This window comes from Mastacembelus armatus, chromosome 22 (genome assembly GCF_900324485.2).
Source record: "Mastacembelus armatus chromosome 22, fMasArm1.2, whole genome shotgun sequence".
In the NCBI taxonomy this organism is placed as follows: domain Eukaryota; kingdom Metazoa; phylum Chordata; class Actinopteri; order Synbranchiformes; family Mastacembelidae; genus Mastacembelus; species Mastacembelus armatus.
In genome coordinates this window covers 12,335,285-12,356,124 of record NC_046654.1, presented here as the reverse complement: position 1 = coordinate 12,356,124, position 20,840 = coordinate 12,335,285, and the positions used below count along the sequence as shown (strand labels likewise).

At 39.9% G+C, this 20,840-nt stretch overlaps 1 protein-coding gene across 1 annotated transcript in view; it reads left to right on the top strand.

Annotated features, from left to right (window-relative positions):
- Window positions 1-20,840, top strand: part of LOC113129727 (ryanodine receptor 3-like) — a 28,957-nt gene that overhangs the window by 4,559 nt on the left and 3,558 nt on the right. Inside the window, exons 2-5 of the mRNA XM_026305794.1 lie at window positions 12,195-12,314; window positions 15,639-15,743; window positions 20,236-20,310; window positions 20,489-20,567. Coding sequence (XP_026161579.1) covers window positions 12,195-12,314; window positions 15,639-15,743; window positions 20,236-20,310; window positions 20,489-20,567 — 379 coding nt within the window. The remainder of the gene's footprint in view (window positions 1-12,194; window positions 12,315-15,638; window positions 15,744-20,235; window positions 20,311-20,488; window positions 20,568-20,840) is intronic.

Genomic DNA, 20,840 nt, shown 5'->3' with positions numbered 1-20,840 from the left:
CTTCTGTGTTTGATGCCCAGTGTCATATGGAAAGGGGTCCTGTCTTGTGTTTTTGGCATGTTTTTATGTTACCTTATGTTTCCTGAGATATAGAAAACCTCCAGTATTTATACAATTTATTTCTGATATCGTCACCCTCTTAAAATAATGACCCAAGTCATATTTTCAAGTTTTTAAAAAAAATGAAAAAACTGAATCAGATATACAGTATATTATATTTATTAATCATTTCACACAAAAAGGTTGTGACAACACATGACTATTGACATGCAAATAACATTCAGTTATGTAACAAGAGGATTAGATGACTTAGGCCAATTTATGAACCTGCCTTTGCAACTTACTCAATTTTGAACCTGACTTTGGCCAAATTACTTCTGGAATAAATGACTTCAGTAAAACAGTGCACTTCTTTTTTTCCCACTACTGTGACAGACCATGGGGAAGTGTAAGCCACAAACATTTGAAAATACTAGTGGATCACACAGAAACTCAGCAGTGAGTGGCCCTTTCATTCAGTAAACGCAAACTCAAACAGCAAAACTGTAACTACTCTTAGATAAACCAAACAAATGGCAGGTCGTCTTTTCCTCAGTGATAATGTGAAAGGATTGTTCAACTCTGTGCACAATAAAGCACAACTAAACAATTAAACAAAAGGACATGTGCATCTCCTCACTTCTCCCTCCACCTTATCTTTGCTGGGTTTTTGAAATGGCAATTGGCAGTAACTTCAGTAGCTAGGAGCAATTTCTTTCTTTTTGAAGCAATTGCCATCTTGAAAAGCTTATAAAGTTGCCTAAGTCACACTGTTGACATAGGCACTTATATTATGGGGTTAGAATTGCATGATCTGTTCAACTGAGGATTTATGCGATTTTACCAGAGGTGGGCAGCATCATGAAGATCTCACTTAGGCAAAAAAATCATTTTTGTCAAAAAATGACAGGCCATTATTTTAAGAAGGTGATGATATACTGCGGTGAAATCGAAGTTACATTAGGTCAAGCATAATAAGATAAGGGTTTGATCAAATAGATAACTGTTTTAACAACCTCCAGTGCTGGATGTAAACACAATATGGCCCATATTCCTACTGTAGTATTGATTTCCCTCACTGTCTCCCATTAGAGCCACCCCAGAACCCTGAGCTTCTCAGTATTGTATTTTCTAAAACTTAACTTGCAGAAAAGTTGGTGTAAGGTTTAAAGTTCAACAGGAGGGTGTTTCTCTGTGTGCGTGATGAAGATGGACAGATGATATGGGTTTGTGAATTACAGGGAATTAGGCCAGCAGACCTGCCCAGAGACAACCCAGTGTAAAGCTGTTGTAATGAGTTATTGATTGTGCAACCTAATGAAGAAATTTCCTCAGTAATGTCAGTGGCATGGGGTAAACGGACTTGATTGATCTGGTGTTTTTGAACATGAATATTTAATAAGGTGGTGTAGGAAGCTTCCTCCAAAAGAAGACCCTGTTGTTGTCTTATGTTTTTCAGTTACAGTATTAAAGGGGAGCAGACCTTATACTGACTGTCGTCATTAACATGTTAGTCTTTTCCTAAGATGCACTTGGGTGAGGGATTGGATGCCATATTGTTTAATGGCCAATTATTAATAAATATTTGTATTGTTTTTTTCAATGACCTGATCATATAGTCAATTAAATGTTAAAAATGCTCATAAATTGCCAGAGCACAAAGGCTTGTCTTTGAATTTTGTTGTTAACTATAGACAACAATCCCACATCCAAAGCAGGACTGCTATGAAGGATGTCTTGGTTGTTTTGTATGCAGTTGTAGTCTGTCACATTGTCCAGGAAAAGTTTGAAATGTTTAGTGTGTTGAGCACAATTAGAAACACATTTATTTAAAAGATACTAGTATTAGTTATTGTGGACTGGAGAACATTTGCACTACTGCTGTGTAGTTCACTGTTTGGTTCTGTTCACCATTTCATTTCCACTCCTGCCATCTAATTTAACTTTAACTTAAAAAAGACACTTGTGCACTACATGCACACTTGCCACATATGCTCCACCACCAGCCACTGTTAGCCCGTTGTTAGCTGCTGCCTCCTCAGTAGCTAGCAGGGCCATCGTCTCGCATCTCTGTCTCCGCTTCTCTTTGCCATCGCTTCTTGGCAGTTAATGTTGGCTCACATTTACAAGACTGTATTACCGAACCTGCTATACTACTACAAAAAGCTGTGCCTATCCATTAGTCACTGGTTGTAAAAATTCTCTGCCCTTGGCTGGTGGCGTATCTAGAAATTTTTACATGGAGTGGCAAAGGCAAGGCAAAATGTTTTGGTAGAGTATAACTTTTGATAAGAAAATAACTAAGCTGAATTCCCAAAATGTTAAAACTTTCTTTTAAGTTTATTTTACCACAAGCAATAATGTCAGACGAACAATAAAAACAATATCAATAATTACTGCCAAAGTGTCAAACAAACCAAAGACTTACCAAGGATGGCATCCAGTGAGAAAAGGTTTGGCTCATTAGAAGCTTTATGCCAGATTAAATGTGTAGCCATGACCAAACAGTGTATATGGGTGGATGCCAGGTGATGAGCAGCACTCCATTTTAACTAGGAAACATGAAGTGCTGAAGTAGCATATCAATTAGTCTGCTTTGTGCTTACATACGTTTCCCAAGTAACAGTACATGCTATGCAACTCAATGTTCTTTTTGCATTACCCTACCTGTGCAACCAACAGCCCTGTTACCACAGAAACAATGTCAGTGTTTCTAACATTTCACCATGGATAAATATCATTAAAATTACTACTTCTGGCTACACTTGTGAATCATTCTCCTCCTACATAAAGCAGCTCTGGTATCTGCCTTAATTATGTCCAATGTTCTGTCTCCCCACTGTGGCCCTAATAAGCCATTTAGGAGTGTTTATTGCTGCAATCTGCTACTGCTGAGCCTCGCTTTATAGGAGGAGAAAGTTGAGTGTCTTTCTCTGAGTTTACTGAGTTTCTAAGCAAACCTTGCTAGTATCTTGAAAATGTAATGCCAGGTCATCGTACTGTTGGAAATGTGTTCCCAGAGCCGCCAGTGCATATTAGGGATAGATCTCACTGACTTGAATGAAAGTGTGTAATTTGGTAATTTGCAAGATCTTTGCACATATTTGCATCCAGCGCTCCAATCACTGTTAAGAAAATTCAGTAATGTCACTCTCTGCAGACAGTTGCCAGTGTCTCAGACTCTCCATCTGATATTGACAATGGTGGTGTTTCCCACCTCATAAAATATTCATACCTCTTTAACAACCTCTGTGTCCCATCATGCTAGCACAGGCAAGGAGATATCACCTTCCTTATTGGGCCTTGTTGCTGCAGACTCAACAATGTGTGTTATAAAGAAATGCATGATTCTGCAGGAGATTCATTTGCATGAACAGCTAAGATACTTTAACTGGACACTAAGGTTGGGAGTATTTAAAAATAGCAACAGGATTACTGTTATAAAAACAAAATTGACTGTCTAATGTGCACCTTTTACAACAAATGCCAGAGGAGTGTGTGTGTCGATGTTGGGCAGCAGCACCACTGCCTGTGTTTGAAGATGCTATAAAAATAAAACTCTGTGCTTATATGCTACTTACACACATTTTGAGAGCATTCCCTCCTAGTAGGACATTATACTGTAGCTTTACTGTAGCTTCTACTTTCTTCTAGGACTCTGCAGTGCTTCTGTGGGGTGGCAGCTTCTACAGCTTGGTCTTTGTCTAACCCTGCAGGTGAGGGAACACAGAGATGGTGGAGCATTTTTTATTTCTTCGCTGGACTGAGTATCTCTGCAGCAGTGCTCAGGGTTTTTTTTTCAGCCCCCAGTAGCACTCCCTCCCAACTTAGAGAAATGTTGCTGTGGCAGTATAGCTGAGAAGCTGACACTTCAAAAGTATCTCACAAAGCTCTTAATGGCCTCTTCCTGAAATGTATGATGAATCAGAGTGCTGCTGGTTGATGTTTGATGCAGCAAAAATTGCCCTACAAGAGGCTGCCTTCTGACTCCGAGCACAGATAAGGTGTGAGATGTCTGTTTTTCAGAATCGCAGCCTTTCCTTTTTCATTAAATGTTGCTCAGGGTGATATGTCCCTAAATTTGGCAGTTGCTACTAAGTCTTGTCTTTAATATGTCTTCTCTTCTTCTGTGCGATCCTTTACTCTGAGTCTCTGTTCTTTAACTTTGACACCAGAACCCGTCACCCGGGCATCATCACCAGGCCCCGAACAAATAGTTTGACACAGTGGTGTGTCAGCTGCAGTTCACTGCCTTCTTTCTCTTCTGTGCCAAAAGCCCCACACAGCTCCAGTCACACTCTGAGGAATTTTAGTCAGGTCAGGCCTTAAAGGACAATGGATATTTTTATCCCCGACACTGTGATCATATGAGTAATATTGTTAAACTGTCCAGATCTCAGTAGTACAGGATAAAAACAATTCATTTCTAATATTTATTTCTTCAATCTAAGAATAGATAATCTGGCTAGACAATAAAACAGTGTCTTTCCCATTTGTTATACATTTTATTAATGCATACATTTATTATTCACGGTGTGAAAACATTTGAATAACAGAGATCAGACAGATAAAGGCAGGATCTGTCATCTTAATGCATCAAAAAGATGTTTTACACAGTATACCCCAGTGCCCTCTAAGCTATGCTAACCCACTGTGGGCTAACTCTCGGTGAGATATCATCCATTCTTGGTTCCCAAAAATGTTCAAATAATGGCACGTAGACATTGAACTACTCTGGTTTTGTGGAAACAAGTGACATAGTTTGTTAGTAGATGGTGTGCAGGGTGTGGTATCTGAAATGTCCACAATCACTGCTCCTTTGGTATTCTAGGTCACATTTACTATATTTCCACTTTCCCCCTGATAGAAAAGTGTAATTTCCCCCATCCCTTGGGTCTTGGGTCCTCACATAGTTGAAATAGTGAGTCAACATTCATGCTTCACTTACTTTATGCAGGATGGTTACAAATGCATCTGTTAGTGCTGCTCTCCCTTTGGGCCTCCATGAAGGCTCTTTCCCTAAAAAAAAAAAAAAACAACACATCGCTTGTGAGAAAGTAGAAGCAGCCTATATTTTTTTCATCTCTGTTTTCTACCACAAAAAGTCTGAATTCCCTTGGTAAATGAGTCCACTTTGTGGAGAGAAAGCAGAGCGAGTAGAAACTTTGTGCCTTTTGTTCCATGGAGCCTGGAGTCACATATTGGCCCAGAGCATCCCCGCTGCCATTATGTAGTCAGGAAAAACATAACAACATCAAACCTCCTCTCAAAGCAGAAATATTTCAATGGCCCAGACTCTGTGAGGAAGTAATGAAAATGCTTACTTAGCATTTCACATTATTAAAGCTGCAGCCAAGGAGGTAAAGCAGTGCTGTAAGGTGCAGTGAAACACTTTACAGCATCCCTCCTCCTCCACTTTAGAGGTGAATGCCAAGGGTTTAATCTGCATGCAAGGTTCAGTAACATACTATAAATGATTAATTATACACTCTGACATATATACTCATATATAGCACGACATATATACTCATATATAGCACACTGTGATGCTTACAGCAGCTACAGTCTGTGTCATTTAAGATGATGCCGTTTTTCACCCCAAGCTGTTCACATACCTGTCCAATCTTCAAGATGGATTGTACCGGTCCATATGGTTACTGCTGTTCACAGCTGTACAGTCTGAGTGTATGTTGATTGGGTAATTAAATTGCCTGAAGTGATTAGAGAGTGTGTATCTGAAGTGCATTATGTGTTAGGTGGCGCACACATGGAGACAGTGAGAGGATAAAGTATGGCTAGGATTATTGAACTGCCAGATTAGATTATCTTCCAGTGTTTTGGTGGTATTTTCATATTTACTGTACTTCTTCATGGAAAGTCCATCTAGAGTCCATGCACGTTTGGGCAAGTTACCTACTTCAAACCAAGAAAGAATAATGGGACAAGTTGGTAGTTTAGCTACTGTTATATTTCAGAGTGCAAAAATCTCTTTAAATTGCTATAGATATTAGTGTGTAGAGACTGTGATAGCCCATGAATGGTAGCTGATGTGATCCTGTAATGTCCATTGGAACATTGTAAAGGAAATATGCAAACAAACTGACACATTGTACAAATTTGAAATGTGTTTAAAGATGGTGTGTCATGCCGGTGCAGTCCAGGTGCCATAACAATCTGTGATCCTCAGCACCTTAGCAATGCCTTTAAAGCAAGATGAAAGTGGATATTGATGTTAAGTTATGGTGTCACTCTGGCCTAGGGATTTTAATAATATGTATCTCTGTCTGTGTGTGAAATTCTTGTGCTTCCTATTGCTCACTTTGCCTTTCTCTCTCTCCCTGTCTGTGCTCTGCATGCAGCATGTTCAGCCTTTTGCCTCAAGATGAGCATTAGCACTCCCATTTACACAGCAACACTGAGTCATGAGAACAAAGCACTTTGGCCTGACTTTTACTTTTTTCTCTTTCTTTTTCCATCTCTGCTGCTGTCACACCACAGAGTGCAAAAGCATTAAGTTTCAAGTCTATGAATCACTGCAACAGTAAGATAGCGACAAGCATGTGTGATCTCCATCCTTTAATTTCTGGTCTGGCACTGCTTTTACTGGAAGACCTTGATTTGATCCTTAGCATCCTGTTCATAAAGTGAAGTCCTGCAGACTTTCTCAGTAACTTATAGACCAGTTGTTTTCTAAATCAGGCTGTACTATTGAAATGCTGTGTTAACAAGCAATGACTTTAGTAATGCATAAACCGGTTGCTAGGAAACACCTTAAGCGCCATCAAGGCAACACACATCAACATGTAAACAGGAAATGATTGTAGCATTACTACATTCATACTACATTACATTCAGTTTAGGACATAGATTGAATGTAACTGCAAATCTTTTGTGAATGCAGTTATTAATTTGTTTCATTTATTTGTACATACACAAAGAAATATGCAGTTTAGAGTTCTTGCAATTGGGAATGGGTGGTAAATGTCCGAATACAGGATTCTGCCTTATGCTACTTATATACCCTGGTATTATATGTATAATGTTTTATATTGTGAGTATCATGTTGTGCTATTTTTGTGAAATGTAATTTAAAATCTTTCCTGTTCACTTTATTGTGATATATTACAGATGTCAGCCCAGATGTGTCAACCATGTACCCTTAGCAAGCTAGTATTAGCTTTGTTAGTTGCTGAATAAAGGTTACACCTGGCAGTGTGGTAACTGTTTAGTAACAGCCAATCTTCAAAAAATAAAAGCATTAAGTCCCCTTTAATACAACGTGGCAAATGTAGTATGAGCAGGTCTTAAATCCTTTTGGATTCTGATGAACAAGTAGATGATGCCCTTGTTTAGAAAGAAGAAATCTATAGTACTTAATGTTACATCATATTTCACATGTATAATTTACAGTAGTTAGGCTGACAATTCCCAATATTTTAATAGTGTGTCATTATAAACTGCTGTGTAGACTCTTTTCCTCTCCTCTCCTGTCCTCTTCTCTCCTCCCCTCTCTTCTGTTCGTGTTGGGTTACTGCAGTGGATAGTCTAATGAACCTGGGAAACACCAGGTCTTTTATTTTACCTGCATTATGTCAGTAGGTGTCAAAGGAGAGAGGCAAGGTGGGACAATGTCCTTGTAGAGTCTGCAACTGCTGCCCAGCTGTATTTTGTTCTTCAGTGCCTAACCAGCTGTATCAGTCTGTCCAGAACAACATCTAGGTGTGTGAGCCAGCATCCATACAGTGTTGATTGGCAGCAGGCCCCTGCTGATCATGGAGACTTATTAGCACACTGTAGAAGTGTGTCACATGGGGACAAAGGCAAGTGGAGGCAAGTGCTGCGGTCTGCTGTTTGTGCTGCATTTGGCCTTGTTTGCTTCTGTGAACAGGAGCTTTTCCATTGTTACTCTAACTATCTCCTCTCCTCTCCTCTCCTCTCCTCTCCTCTCCTCTCCTCTCCTCTCCTCTCCTCTCCTCTCCTCTCCTCTCCTCTCCTCTCCTCTCCTCTCCTCTCCTCTCCTCTCCTCTCCTCTCCTCTCCTCTCCTCTCCTCTCCTCTCCTCTCCTCTCCTCTCCTCTCCTCTCCCCTCCCCTCCCCTCCTCTCACTGCTTTGCTTCACCCTTTAACCTCCTCCCAGAGGGCCACTCTTGGATCAGTTTGCTCTTGATTCACTAGATTCTTTGGCACAAGATCAAGCAGAAGAAGACAGAACAAATCTGACCTCAAAGAGCAAGGCAGAAAGCTGCTGCAGCTGCAGTGGAGTCTGGATTTTATCACCTCAAGTCTTTACTTTGATGGGATATACTTAGCAATGGCAATTTCTTCTTAATGGGAGGTGTAATTGCTTTTTCTTTATGAACTCCTTTAGACATTTACACCCTATTGCATCAATGCATTTTTGGAGGCGTGTAAACAGAAAGTTGGTATTCTGGGTGAAATCAAGCTTTATTTACCAGGAGGTGACAGAACACATTGTTAATGTGCATGGCTTGTGGCTCTGCTAGGTGTCAACCCAAGATCCATTTAATGGATTAAAACAGGAGGCACATTAATGATGACACTGCTTGTTATGTTGCTCCTATGCCTATGGGAGTTGTAATACTGTTGTGCTAAAGTGTAGTAGTGTTTATTTTTTCTGTAGCACTGATACTATAAACCTGAGGTAGTGTATTTGACATGAAAGAAGATGAGCAACACTAATGTCATGACAATAAAGTGCTGGGTGTAACATAGTGCAAGCAGTGGTAATACTAGCCTCATGGGAGACATTGGAGCAACACATGAATTACTGGAGCAGTTCATTTGCCATCACAACCAGGCTCATGATGCTCAAAAACAGCTAAGATTTTGTGGTACTCCAGAGTGGTATCGTTTTAGCAGAGTTTTATTCTCTTTCTCCCTCTTGTTCATGGCTCTATGATTTTTTTGTAAGTCCAGTTATACAATAGTTCAAATAAATTGCAAAAAAATTAATAGACATCTCTTCTAGTCAAAGGCTTAGATAATCCAGACTCCTCCTGGGAGTGTTTGTGTTCAGACTATTTCTTATTATTCCAGTATTTAAGGGAAACAGAATAACATAGAATTACACTTCACACACCCTGGGCTTCTCATCTTTTGTTGTCTTGAGTTGTGGATTCAAAACAGCAGTGTACATAAAAATATCCCTAATTGCACACTTATAAGGACCTAATGCTGGATTATTTTTTCACGAGCCATAACACCCCGTTAGTTCCTGCTAAAGCCTGTAATCACTCCATACTATCCTCAATAATAATAATTTATTTAGAAGCTTATGTGAATAAATCTAGTCCAGTCCAGCCGCACTACAAGGTCTGGTCTGTTGGATGTCTCTGGCAGACCTACACTCTCAGCAGTTTGGTGTTTTACTCAGCCTGAGGAATATGAGTGAAAGCGTGTCAGAGAGAGAGAGTACCGGTATTATTGTTTTATTGTTATTAGTAGTAATAGTATTAGTAGTAAGAATTAAGTTCAATGTAAAGAATTAACTCATTTTTGTCAGTTTAATGAATTATGTTTATTTTACTGACATCTGTTAAGAGCTTTCACATTTGAGTAATTTTTTTTTTACTAAGTTCTGCACTTCAGTTCAATTCCATTGACATTTTTTAGCCTTGTTAGTAGTGTGTTCAGAGGATACATCCTGATTACTTTGGTGATGCTCTTTTGAAATAAAACATTTTTATTTGTCCAGTATTTTGGTTTAAAACCAAATACTCTGCATGCATAACAAATTAGAATCTAGTCAGCTGAAATTGTAATTAGTTCATTTTTAATTTAGCAAATATACACATTGTCGCATATTGCATAATCCCCTACAGGGGCACTGTTTTTTCAAGCTTTGTAAAATGAACCATCCCAAACTGAGGAGAGAAACCTTCCTTCCAGCCAATCTGACATCACTTAGTGCTTCACTCTATAAATGATTGATGGCTCTGAGTGCCCCCTCCTCCAGAGGTACACTGGTGGATGAATAAGGTTGGTGGCAGATGAAGAGAGAGAGAGAGAGACAGAGAAAGATGCTTAATTGTTCTTCAGTGCTGGGATGTGATAGGGACAGTCATGGGCTAGACAGAGGCAGAGACACAAGAGTTAACCTCTGTGATTAAAGAGATATTTGTGTGTGCGTGTGTGCGTGTGTGCGTGTGTGCGTGTGTGTGTGTGTGTGTGTGTGTGTGTGTGTGTGTGTGTGTGTTTGTGCGCGCCTGTGCCTGGCTGCCTGCCTGCCTCTGTATGCACATCTTGGCACTCAGACAGGCTGGAATGTGATGCGTGGATCAATACTGTCCTTGCAGTATATGTCCCAGATCAACCCTATGCCTGCTCCCTCAGCAAGGAGACTGATTGCATGTTATGATCCAGCCATGTGTTCATTTGCCTTAGAGGCTCATTCATGTCAATCTGCATTTGAGTTAAATAACATTTTCATATTGATCCAAGACATTTATCCACTATCCAAAGTCTTTGCCATAACAGTCTCAAGAATGAAACACTCAATTATGTCAAGCTCATTTGCTTCCTACTCTACACATAGTACACATGTATCCGATCCTTTATACAATTATGATGGGATGTACTTGTCAGTGTAAGTGTACACGAGGGACACAGTATTGTCTTAAAATAAAATTATGAAATTGCTGATGATTTTGACAGTACTGATATTTATCATGATGATTAAAGATAATTTAGTTGTTATGATCTGACCAATGGACATTCGGTCAAGTGATAACAGGTGGTCATTTGAGGGGGGTTGATCTAAATCCCCATCTGTGGTCATGTGAGCAAAATTTCATACTGTGCTTATATAATAACAAGTGACCCATCTCCATAACAGCTGGGCAAATTCATGCTAAAGGCCCTGAAAGATGGCTTTTCTGTATATGGACCTTTTGCCAAGAATTTTTCTCAAACTACATGATAGTTTTGTACATATGTGGTTAAAAAATATATATACTTGAGGTAGCAGATGGGGGGATATAGGGAATTTGTTGACAATAACAAACATATAGACAAAATTACAATAAAAAATAATTATAATTATTAATTAATTAAAAGTAATATAATTAAATTATATTATAGACCTTTAAGGTAAGATACAACAAAATTGTATCACATTAAAAATATCTGTTCATATCACCACGTTAGCACACATACCGAAATGTGAGTGCTCAAAATCCCTTTCTGAACCCCATCTGAGGCACACGTGACACAAAAAATGTGTCATGTGTGTTTTGAGGGCCCTGGGGCTTGCCACATTGATTTTTATGCAGTGCTTCTAAACACACACAAGTGTAAAAATACTCTGCATATCCACATGCACTCAGAGATACGCAGACGCCAGTCATGTGTATTTCTCTCTTTCTCATGCACTGTGCTGCTGCGCAGTTATGTGCTTTACTGTTACTACTACTCCTCCTGCACTCTGCTCTCAGCACAATTCCCTTCCCATAATGCAGCTGGTCAAAAGATATTTATTAGATTAATACAAGCAGAAAAAACACTAGGTATACATGCTCAAATATATGCACACACCATTTAACATTGTCACTAAGGCAACATCAAACTTACATATTGTTTCTCCTTTACACAGATAAATTCATTTACTTAGACTTTTCTTTCCTTTTAAAAATGTGAAATGCTCCAGAAAACTGCCTCAGCTTCACTTGTATCATATAAACAGAGTAAACAGCATGAAGGAGTCAAAGGGATGAGCCATGGGCAGTCTCTGTTTGATCATCCCATTTAGAAGGGAAAACCCCCAATTAGCTGGGCTGAAGCAGAGGAAAAGGATAACTTGTGTAGGAGGGAAATATATTAGAATTAACTGGTATAGTTCTTAATAATTTATAGTTTTTTATTATTTTCACCACAGCATGGTGTAAATATTACATGTGGGTTTTCTGATACTCATGAATGGTTTAATAGGAAATTAGGGATAAGACATCACTATTAAATACAAAAATAAATCTGGTATCTTCTCAGAAATCAGTGTCTTGAACTGCAAAATTTCAAAGCACTGTGATTGGGCACGGGCATGGGTGAATTTGGTTTCTCCCATGACATGACACACACATTCCAGCTTCTATTCTCAAATGCACAAATGCATATGCTCTGAAGTCTGTTTTGTCTTGACAGGATGATGAAGTGGTGCTCCAGTGTGTGGCGTGCATCCAGAAGGAGAATCGCAAGTTCTGCCTGGCTGCTGAGGGGCTGGGCAACCGACTGTGTAACCTGGAGCCCACATCTGAGGCAAAGGTAGGCACAGTGGACACACTGTTGCATTGTTTAGGTGCACGTCATTGACGTGGGATGTCTCTGCTCAGCTACCTTATCAGAAATCATCTACTTCATATGAAAACTCGAGCTTGATTTCTTTACAGTTTTGTAATCATATTGATACACACATATGGACACTAATATGATCTGCAAATGGCATGTGAAGCAGTGGGCAGAAAAGTGAACCAGATGAAAGGACGCATTCACCCAGACAAAAGCTCCATGGTAACCAAACATCCATTTAGTTCATTCTCGTTCAGGTCCAGCAAACAATCAGTGAAGCAAAACGGAGATGCACAGCTCAGCACTTTATCAGAGCAGGAACAACAGCTCACGTCCACCGCAGTCTCCTTGATAAGCTTTATTTCCAGTGGTTAAGAGACTTTGCATCTCTGTGGGTCTGCCGTCAAATGATAATTCCCTGAAATTATGCCCATTTGATGGATTGTTTCATAAACAGTGCTGTAATTGCTTATAGCTTATTGCAGCTGAACAGCATGTGTAGCTGTGTATGTATTTGCTTCTGTTATTAAATGCAAAGGTTTAATGGGTTAAATTTAATTGCTTGCTTTTGTAATCAGTATGTAGCCACCTTAATACATTTTGTACAAAAAATTCAAATTATGGTGCACAGCTGACCTTTTTTTCTCTTCGACATTTACTCGAGCAATCAAGCTATTTAGGCATAAATATATCTCAATGATTATTGGCGGTTGGAGAGAACCATCAAATTCTAACAATACACTCAACTTTGACTGGCCCTGCTCTGCTGCTAATATACCTGTAATATCCCTATATTTAATATTTTCCAATAGCAAAGCCTGTTGACTGTGATATACAGCATGTAAATATGTGAAATATTTGCAACATATGAAAGACAACCAATACGAGGAGGTTGGAAGAGAAAGAGCATATATTGCATCAGAATTTGTTAGTACATGTGAGATCCATCTCTCCATTTAATTTCATTTCTCTTTTTAACAAATCCTTCTCCTGCACCTCTTTCTCATGCAGAGGCTTTCACCCCATATTGGATGGTAATTATACCTGACAGGTGTGATGGATAGTCTCCCTGTCTGGTACTTTGTCTTTATGACCTACTGTTTTTTTTTTTTTTTGTTTGTTTTTTATGAAAAGGCTGCCTTTGGGATTGACGACGATGGAGAGGTGAAAAAATCCAAGGTGGCAATTTGGAAGTGGGCTTGGACAACTAAACAAAATGCCTCTTTTCCTTGGTGAACTATTTCAGTAATGGGCCACAGGACCAGGATGACACAATCCGGTTGATTTAAAGTGTGCACAATCTAAATGGCAGCATCAATCACCCTGTGAGAAGCTGGTTGATTGTGATATACGACCATCAGCTCTCACCTGTCAGTGACTCAATATTATGACCACTGGAGGGTAGAGTCCCACATAGCATAATTGCAGTGATGCTGTGTCTTTGTTGTGTGGCCAGGTGATATTTGTAAATCACTTGTCTTATTTGCTTTCTAGCCCCTCAGATGTAGCAACCCCTTCAATTAAGCTAAAAAGGAATGGCAGAGTAGGAGGTTGTGTCCTCAGGACAGCCAGATTGAACCCTATTTGATCCTCTCTCTGGTGGCAGACATACAGACATGATCTATCCCTTTCCACCATCTAGCTACACTCTTTCCCTCATAACATGGTTGGTCATAAACCAAACAGTAGTTGCTGTAAAACTGTCTTCCTACTCTGCCTAGTGAGAGGAAATCTGGACAGGGCTGGACACTTATCATCCCCCCCTCACCAGCTCTTCTGCACTTTCATTTCACTGCACTACTCTCTCAAAGCACTGCCACTCCACTCCCCAGAAACTGTTACAGTCCCGTGCCTGGAGAGAGCAAAGGTCAGCTGTTAGTCATTTTACTCCCTGTGATCATGTGTAAAGTTTGAATTAGCTGTTACCTCACCCTGAAAATGGGTTGTGTGAAGTTTGCAAATGAGGTTAGATTTACCTGTGTGAATGATCCAGTTCTAAGGAGGCCAGGGAGGGTGTTTAGTTTGGTATCATTTATCTTGTATATCCCCAATCCTGCTTCCCTCATTCTGTCTGTGAATTACACCTGTCCTCTGCTGTCCCCTCCAGTGCTGCCCTGGTTTGGGCTGCAGTTAAGCATTTTCATCTTTCAAATAGCACTCTGTCCAAGACCTGGTTTATCTGAGCCCAGACTGCCCTGAGAGCACTTAATCTGTCTTTAAAGTACCTTTTAATGAATATCGCCTACTCAATTAAAGCAAACTTGGTTCAAGTGTGGTAAAACATTTATGAGTAGGCATCTAATCAAAATATCTTTCTAAGCAGTTTTTCTGATCATATGTGGATCTTTTGCTAATGTAGCAAAAGGTTCAGCTACATCAAAATCAGCACTGATAAGATGCAGGATACAAGCTTATTGTAATTTCACTAATGCTGCTTTGGTTAGGAAGGAGCATGTTTGCCATATGTGTCCGAATACTTCAGATAGGATGTTTCAGCAGTATTGTTTTTTTCTTTCACTTACCATAGCTTTCTTACTTTTTGGATTCATATTTTAGTTAAGGACGTACTGCACAGTCCTGTGCCGTAGACGGGGTGGTGTCTTTACCTTTTGTTCTTTGCACACCAAGATCATTTTAGGTGTCTAAAATATGACATATATTTTTCTAAACATTGGATCAGATGAAACATGTAGCGTGAAAGGATTCACTTATTGCTGAACCCACAGAGGATAATCTGCTCTGTTAACTTCTAAGGTGCCATTTAATAACAACAGATTCAACAAGTGGGCACAAACATGACTCCATATTAATGCTAATGTGGCCCTCTCCTGGACGTGTAAACAAGCAAACTAACACAGGTGTGTGCCCACAGGCCATGGGCAATTCTGCATCTTTGTGGTCTTAGAAATGGATACACTGGGATAAACTGTGCATGCACTGAACCTTAAAGACTTTTTCTTTAATCTTAATGCTGAGAGAAATTTGAGTAAAAATCTGTTTTGAGTTGTGTAATTTTTGGTGACCAAAACCCCAGTGGATGCATTTCAGGGGGAAAAAAGAAATGATTCATTGCTTCCTAATTGTTGAGAAGACTTAACCACAAATGACAACATCAGATATAGACATATGTTTATGTGGCAGGTGCATTATTAAGTGTAAAATTCTTCCTCATCCGGTCTTGACCTATCAAAATGAAAACACAGAGGAATACAGTAAGTAAACCAATAAAAGTAGGCAGCTGTGTGCGAACTTCGAGCTGTGTTAATTTTTAACTCAAGACCCACTTTTCTGTTGTTGCAGTATGTTCCTCCAGACCTGTGCATCTGTACATTTGTGCTGGAACAGTCTCTGTCAGTGCGGGCCCTGCAGGAGATGCTGGCTAAGAGTGGACAGAACAGTGAAGGGGTGAGTGATGGCAAACCCGTGCACACAATTAGAAAACACTCAAACCATGCTCTCAACTCTTCATAAGCCATCCCTCAATCATGTCCTGTACTGTATGTCGCCCTTTGTTTGGACATAAAGGAGTTTATTGTAGTGGCTACATTGAATATTCTTAACCTGTCCACTATATAGAGATTACTGGGCAAAATAGGCCTATTATGGAGACCTTGACTGCAGAGAGGTCCAAGCCCTCATGAATATTAATGAGGATCAAAGTAATGCAACTCTTCCTCAGTTGCAGGGTGCACATTTGCACATTTGATAAACACAAAGCCTTTAAGGAAAATATCATTTAGCTACATGCTCTGTGCATTACAAGCAGAGAGCAGTAAATTTAGCTTTTTTTTTCAAGAGTTGCCAGTGCAATCAAAGTAAAGAAGAGTAGCTATATGTTGGTAATCAAACACTTATTTGTCACTGTATTTTCTGCTCCTGATGTTTTTAGTTATCATCTTACAAGTGTTTCCTGCTCTTTCTCATTACTGTGACCAATGTGTAATTCTCCCATCTTTATCTTCAACTTTCTGTGCATAATCTCCATCTTTTCCACATGATAGTCCCGTGGCCCGGATCGATGGGTATGTTCACAACTCACACCGGTCCCATAATCCATTATGTATGTCAGAGTAGATTAGTGACAATAACCAGTTAGCTGTGCTCTTCTCCATTTGTCCATAGCAGCATGTCACCATTGAACATTTGTCTTTACGTTAGAAGTCATGATTTATTTGAAAACACCCGAGCCCATGTTTTGAAATAACAGATGATTGTATGGATTTTTTTGTGTATGCTGGGTGAGTAGTAGCTCCTACCGAGCTGACAGAGACAAATAGAGTTTCGTATACACTTCCTGATAAGGTTTCCCCACAAACATCAGTACTCATACTACTCACTTTCCAGTGCTGGAGAACTAGAGCGGCACCAATGCTCGATTAGCTTCAGATTAACATTAGTCTTGTCCTCTGGGGACTCAGATAGATGTTCATTGCAGTATCGTTTGTTTTATGAACCCCTCCACATTGGATAAGCTCTCATTTGTCACAGTATCCTCTGCTGCTCATATTGGCCGGATACCATGAGATGATGCAAACAGCTGCGACCAAGATTTCTGCAACAAGACAGTGAATGATCAGAAAAGAAAAAACAAAGCTTCCAGCATGATCTGAAGTCCTTTCAGTTTTAGCTAGTTTTCCATTTAATGCCATGGACCTGATGAGGGTGAGAATTTCCATACATTCTAAGTTGTTAAGGTTCATACGGTATTTATTGACTTGACTTGAGATAAATGGTCTAGTGAAGCTCTGTGACTATAGCAGACTGTGCAGTATCTGCAAAATATCTGTGCAATAGAATGATGGAAGTCAAGACCATTGGTATCACTGTCACTTGTTTGCACTAGCTGGCAGGAAATTATGAGCTATAGCAGAGGAAAAGGGTGCCCAAATATTAAATGGTAAATTAAACCTCAAATGGACATACTGCTGGTTCAGACTCATTCTGCTTACATCAGCAACTTTTCAAGGCTTTAACATTATATTTTAAATTAAATGACATGCTTTTCTTTCTGCTACAGCAGAGGGATGGGCATTTAGAGCTAACATGCTATTTGATATTCTCTGGAAACTATTCGAAAATGATTCCAAGATTGTTCTTTGCTCTGCATGTTAATCATCTAAACTATTTATTTATCAGGTGACAAAGCTGTTTGCCTGCTGGTTTGCAGACCACAGCCCACTTTCTGCTTGATGCCCCTCGTTTAAATGGCTGTGCAGAGTTTATATATGCGAACTAAACTTGGCAGAGTTCTCACTACTTGTTTCTGCTGTTCGTATTTGGTGCTGTGGTAAAATGATATAACAACTTCGTTATCACATTTTTTCCAGGTGCTGTTAAAAGCAATGGAAAACATTTGTTCTTTGTCTTTAAAGACAAAACCTTAGTCACATGACATTTTTTTTTTTCAAATTTAATGACTCTATTGAATATTTAAAAACCCTTGCCCATCTATGTCAGTGCCATCTTTTGACTTTTGAAATTTTGTGTACCGGTATATATTACTAAATTATTTTCTGACTTGCAGTGACAAATGTAGTTGCAGTCTGCACTTTGTTCATTTGGTTTCTGTTGGGCTTCATTCTTTATGTAGTTGGAAGAGTTACTAATTTTATATAATTTATTTCTAACCTTTCACACTCCAGACACTTTTATATGTCATGGATTGGCCATTTTAAGTGTGGAGCTTCAGTGCATTCTCTCCACTCGCGTTTATCTGTTTTCAATATTGTCTACCTATTCATCATTTTTGGCCTGCACTGAAATGTCACTAGGGGAAGCACCATTAAAGGGGAAATGGAGGTTGAATATGTCTCGGCCGAGAATCTGAAATCAATATGTCTTTGAACAGATGAGCTTATCAATAGACAGTGGCTGGAGCAGTAGAGGCTGTTTTAGCTGTAAGGCTCTGAGACACAGAGGGGTTTGTAAAGAGGATCTTTAATGACAATACACACTGTAAAAGCCAACACCCCTTTCAACGCAGTGTTCATCGTTCTGTATGAATTTGTTGTCACTCCAGGGAGGGTTGTTTGATTTTGGGGGGTGCTGGTCAAAAGGGCAAAGTTAGTCAGTCAAAGACACAGAGCTGCTCTGGTGACCTCTGCCATCCTCGTGCACCTGGTGTTAGCTTGTGGCTGTTCCCTCTCCCCGTTATTGACACAGACTTTTGTTTCCATTCCCTGTGGGGACTTTAAATTGACTTAGATTAATTTCCTGGAGACTTACCCTAACACTAACCATAACCATAGGTTGTCTAACCCTAACCCTTACCCTTACCCTAACATCACCCTAACATCACCCTAACCTTTAATCAAGTCATCACCCAAAAATTCAACACTCTCTCCCTCTGTCTCTCTCTCTCTACACACACACACACACACACACAATGTAAGTGTTAGAACAAGTTTTGGTCATCGCAATGTAAGTAATACCAGGTGCTCACACATACACACACACACACACACACATATGCACAAACACATAATCTGCTGCAGGGTTTACACAACAGGAGGCTGCATCCTACTTAATGTCACTTGTGGTCAGCAGCCAGACAAGAGATACAGTCTGTTTCTTCTCTTACACCTCTGTGATCCAATAGTCCTTTCCTTAATGGTTCAGTGAGCCAAGCCTAATACAGTTTACAGTACAAGGTGTATTGAATTTTTTTGCTGCAATGTGTCTCCACATATAGATTAATCTTTTTCTTACTGACATTAGCCACATTTTCCCTCACTGTATGCTATCTGTATAACTGGACTATACACTGCCTAGCAGTGGAATAAGGACGGGAGCAGGGGACTTGGGTTTATTGGTTGAGGTGAATGCAGCTGGATATGTCTCCCCGCATTAAGCTCAGTACCTCAGCCAGCATATAGCAGTAGCCAGCAAAACAGGAGAAGCCTAGAGCTTAGTGCTGCAGTGTGCCCGACTCAACTGCATCAAATCACTGGCAGGCTATTGTCCCAGTAGCCAATGGAGAAGGTTAGAAAGAGAAAAAAGCAAGAGAATGAAACCAAATGAAAGAGAGGCTGTACATGGTAAGATGTTTTCTTGAAACGCTGCCAGAATTCATGTATCATCTCTCAGATGATATATGACTAAAATTTTCTAAACATTAGTGGCCTGCAGTGCTTGTAGTTTTAGTTTTATGTGACATTTTTATGGTTAAACCTGGCTCTTTGGTAATAATTCAGGTTTCTGGATGTTGTGCCAATAGCATTGCTTTGTAAAATACCAAAAAGTTGGTTTCTTTAATCCCTATCAAACATTATCCTGTGTCCTCCCAGAGCTTTAATTATTTGTACCAAAGATGAAAATAATGCAGAGGGAGGCAGACAGGCTCACAAGAACAATAGTTCTTTCTGAATAACAACACTCTTTCTTACCTTAATGCTTCCTAGAGGCTCATAAGGAAGGTGAGTAACATGGGAGTTGTTTGCCGCAGAAAGACAACGAAAACCCCTCTTTATCTGCTTTGCACCTCTAGCAGTAGAGATATAATTTACCCCTGCATCTTAACCCAATCCCACAATACATAGGAGACTAACAGTAACTGAGCATCCTTCCCACATTCCTGTCATCAGAGTGTTGGAAAGATGGCCCCGTATCCTGTCCTTGATACAGGACACCCTCTCCTGTTGCAAGTCAGATTGCATGTCTTTATTAGCAGTATGGGGTGGCCCACCTACCCCAGGAGATATGTGCCCCCCAGCTTGGGGTCAATATTTCTCGTAAGGAAGTTCGCACTGATGTCAACTTTTAGTGCTGGAGGTTGAGTTTATATACAGTTGTAGGGAGACCACTGGGACTGGACTGTCCTGTCAAGAGCCTGAGCTGACATGTAATTACTTACTGGTGTGTATGTGTGTGTTTTTGTGCATGTGAATGATCTCTGTAGGCAGCGCAGAGTGGTGGACACAAGACTCTTCTGTATGGACACGCCATCCTTCTGCGGCATTCCTTCAGCTCTATGGTGAGAGACTGTGTGATGATAAAAAAAACAAATCAAATTGGATTGTCACAGTAATATGATTTAAACTTCATTAGCAATTTAAGCATATGACAGCAGCAAGGTCATCTGCAGACAAGTGTGTATATGTGTGTGTGTGACAGCTGTGCCTCATTTTGGGTGATGTGTTTGTTGTCCACAGTACCTGGCCTGTTTGAAGACATCAAGGTCCCAGACAGATAAGCTGTCCTTTGATGTGGGCCTGCAGGAGGACTCAACAGGTAAAAGAAAACCCGTGGTACATTTTGCTTTTATCATCCGCTTTTTTCCTCTTTCATTTTCCCTGCCTTTGTCTCTCTTTGTCTGTCTCTGTCTTTGTTCCTTTGTCTATCTGTCTGGTTCTTTCACACCGTTATCTCTCTCTTCGCACCTTATTTGTTCATGAGCGAATCTCGATGTGTGTCTCGCTTAATACTCCCTGTGGAGCACTGACATACAATGTGTGTTTTTTCTGTACTGATTACATCTCTGCTGCACATTTAATAGTCTTGTTT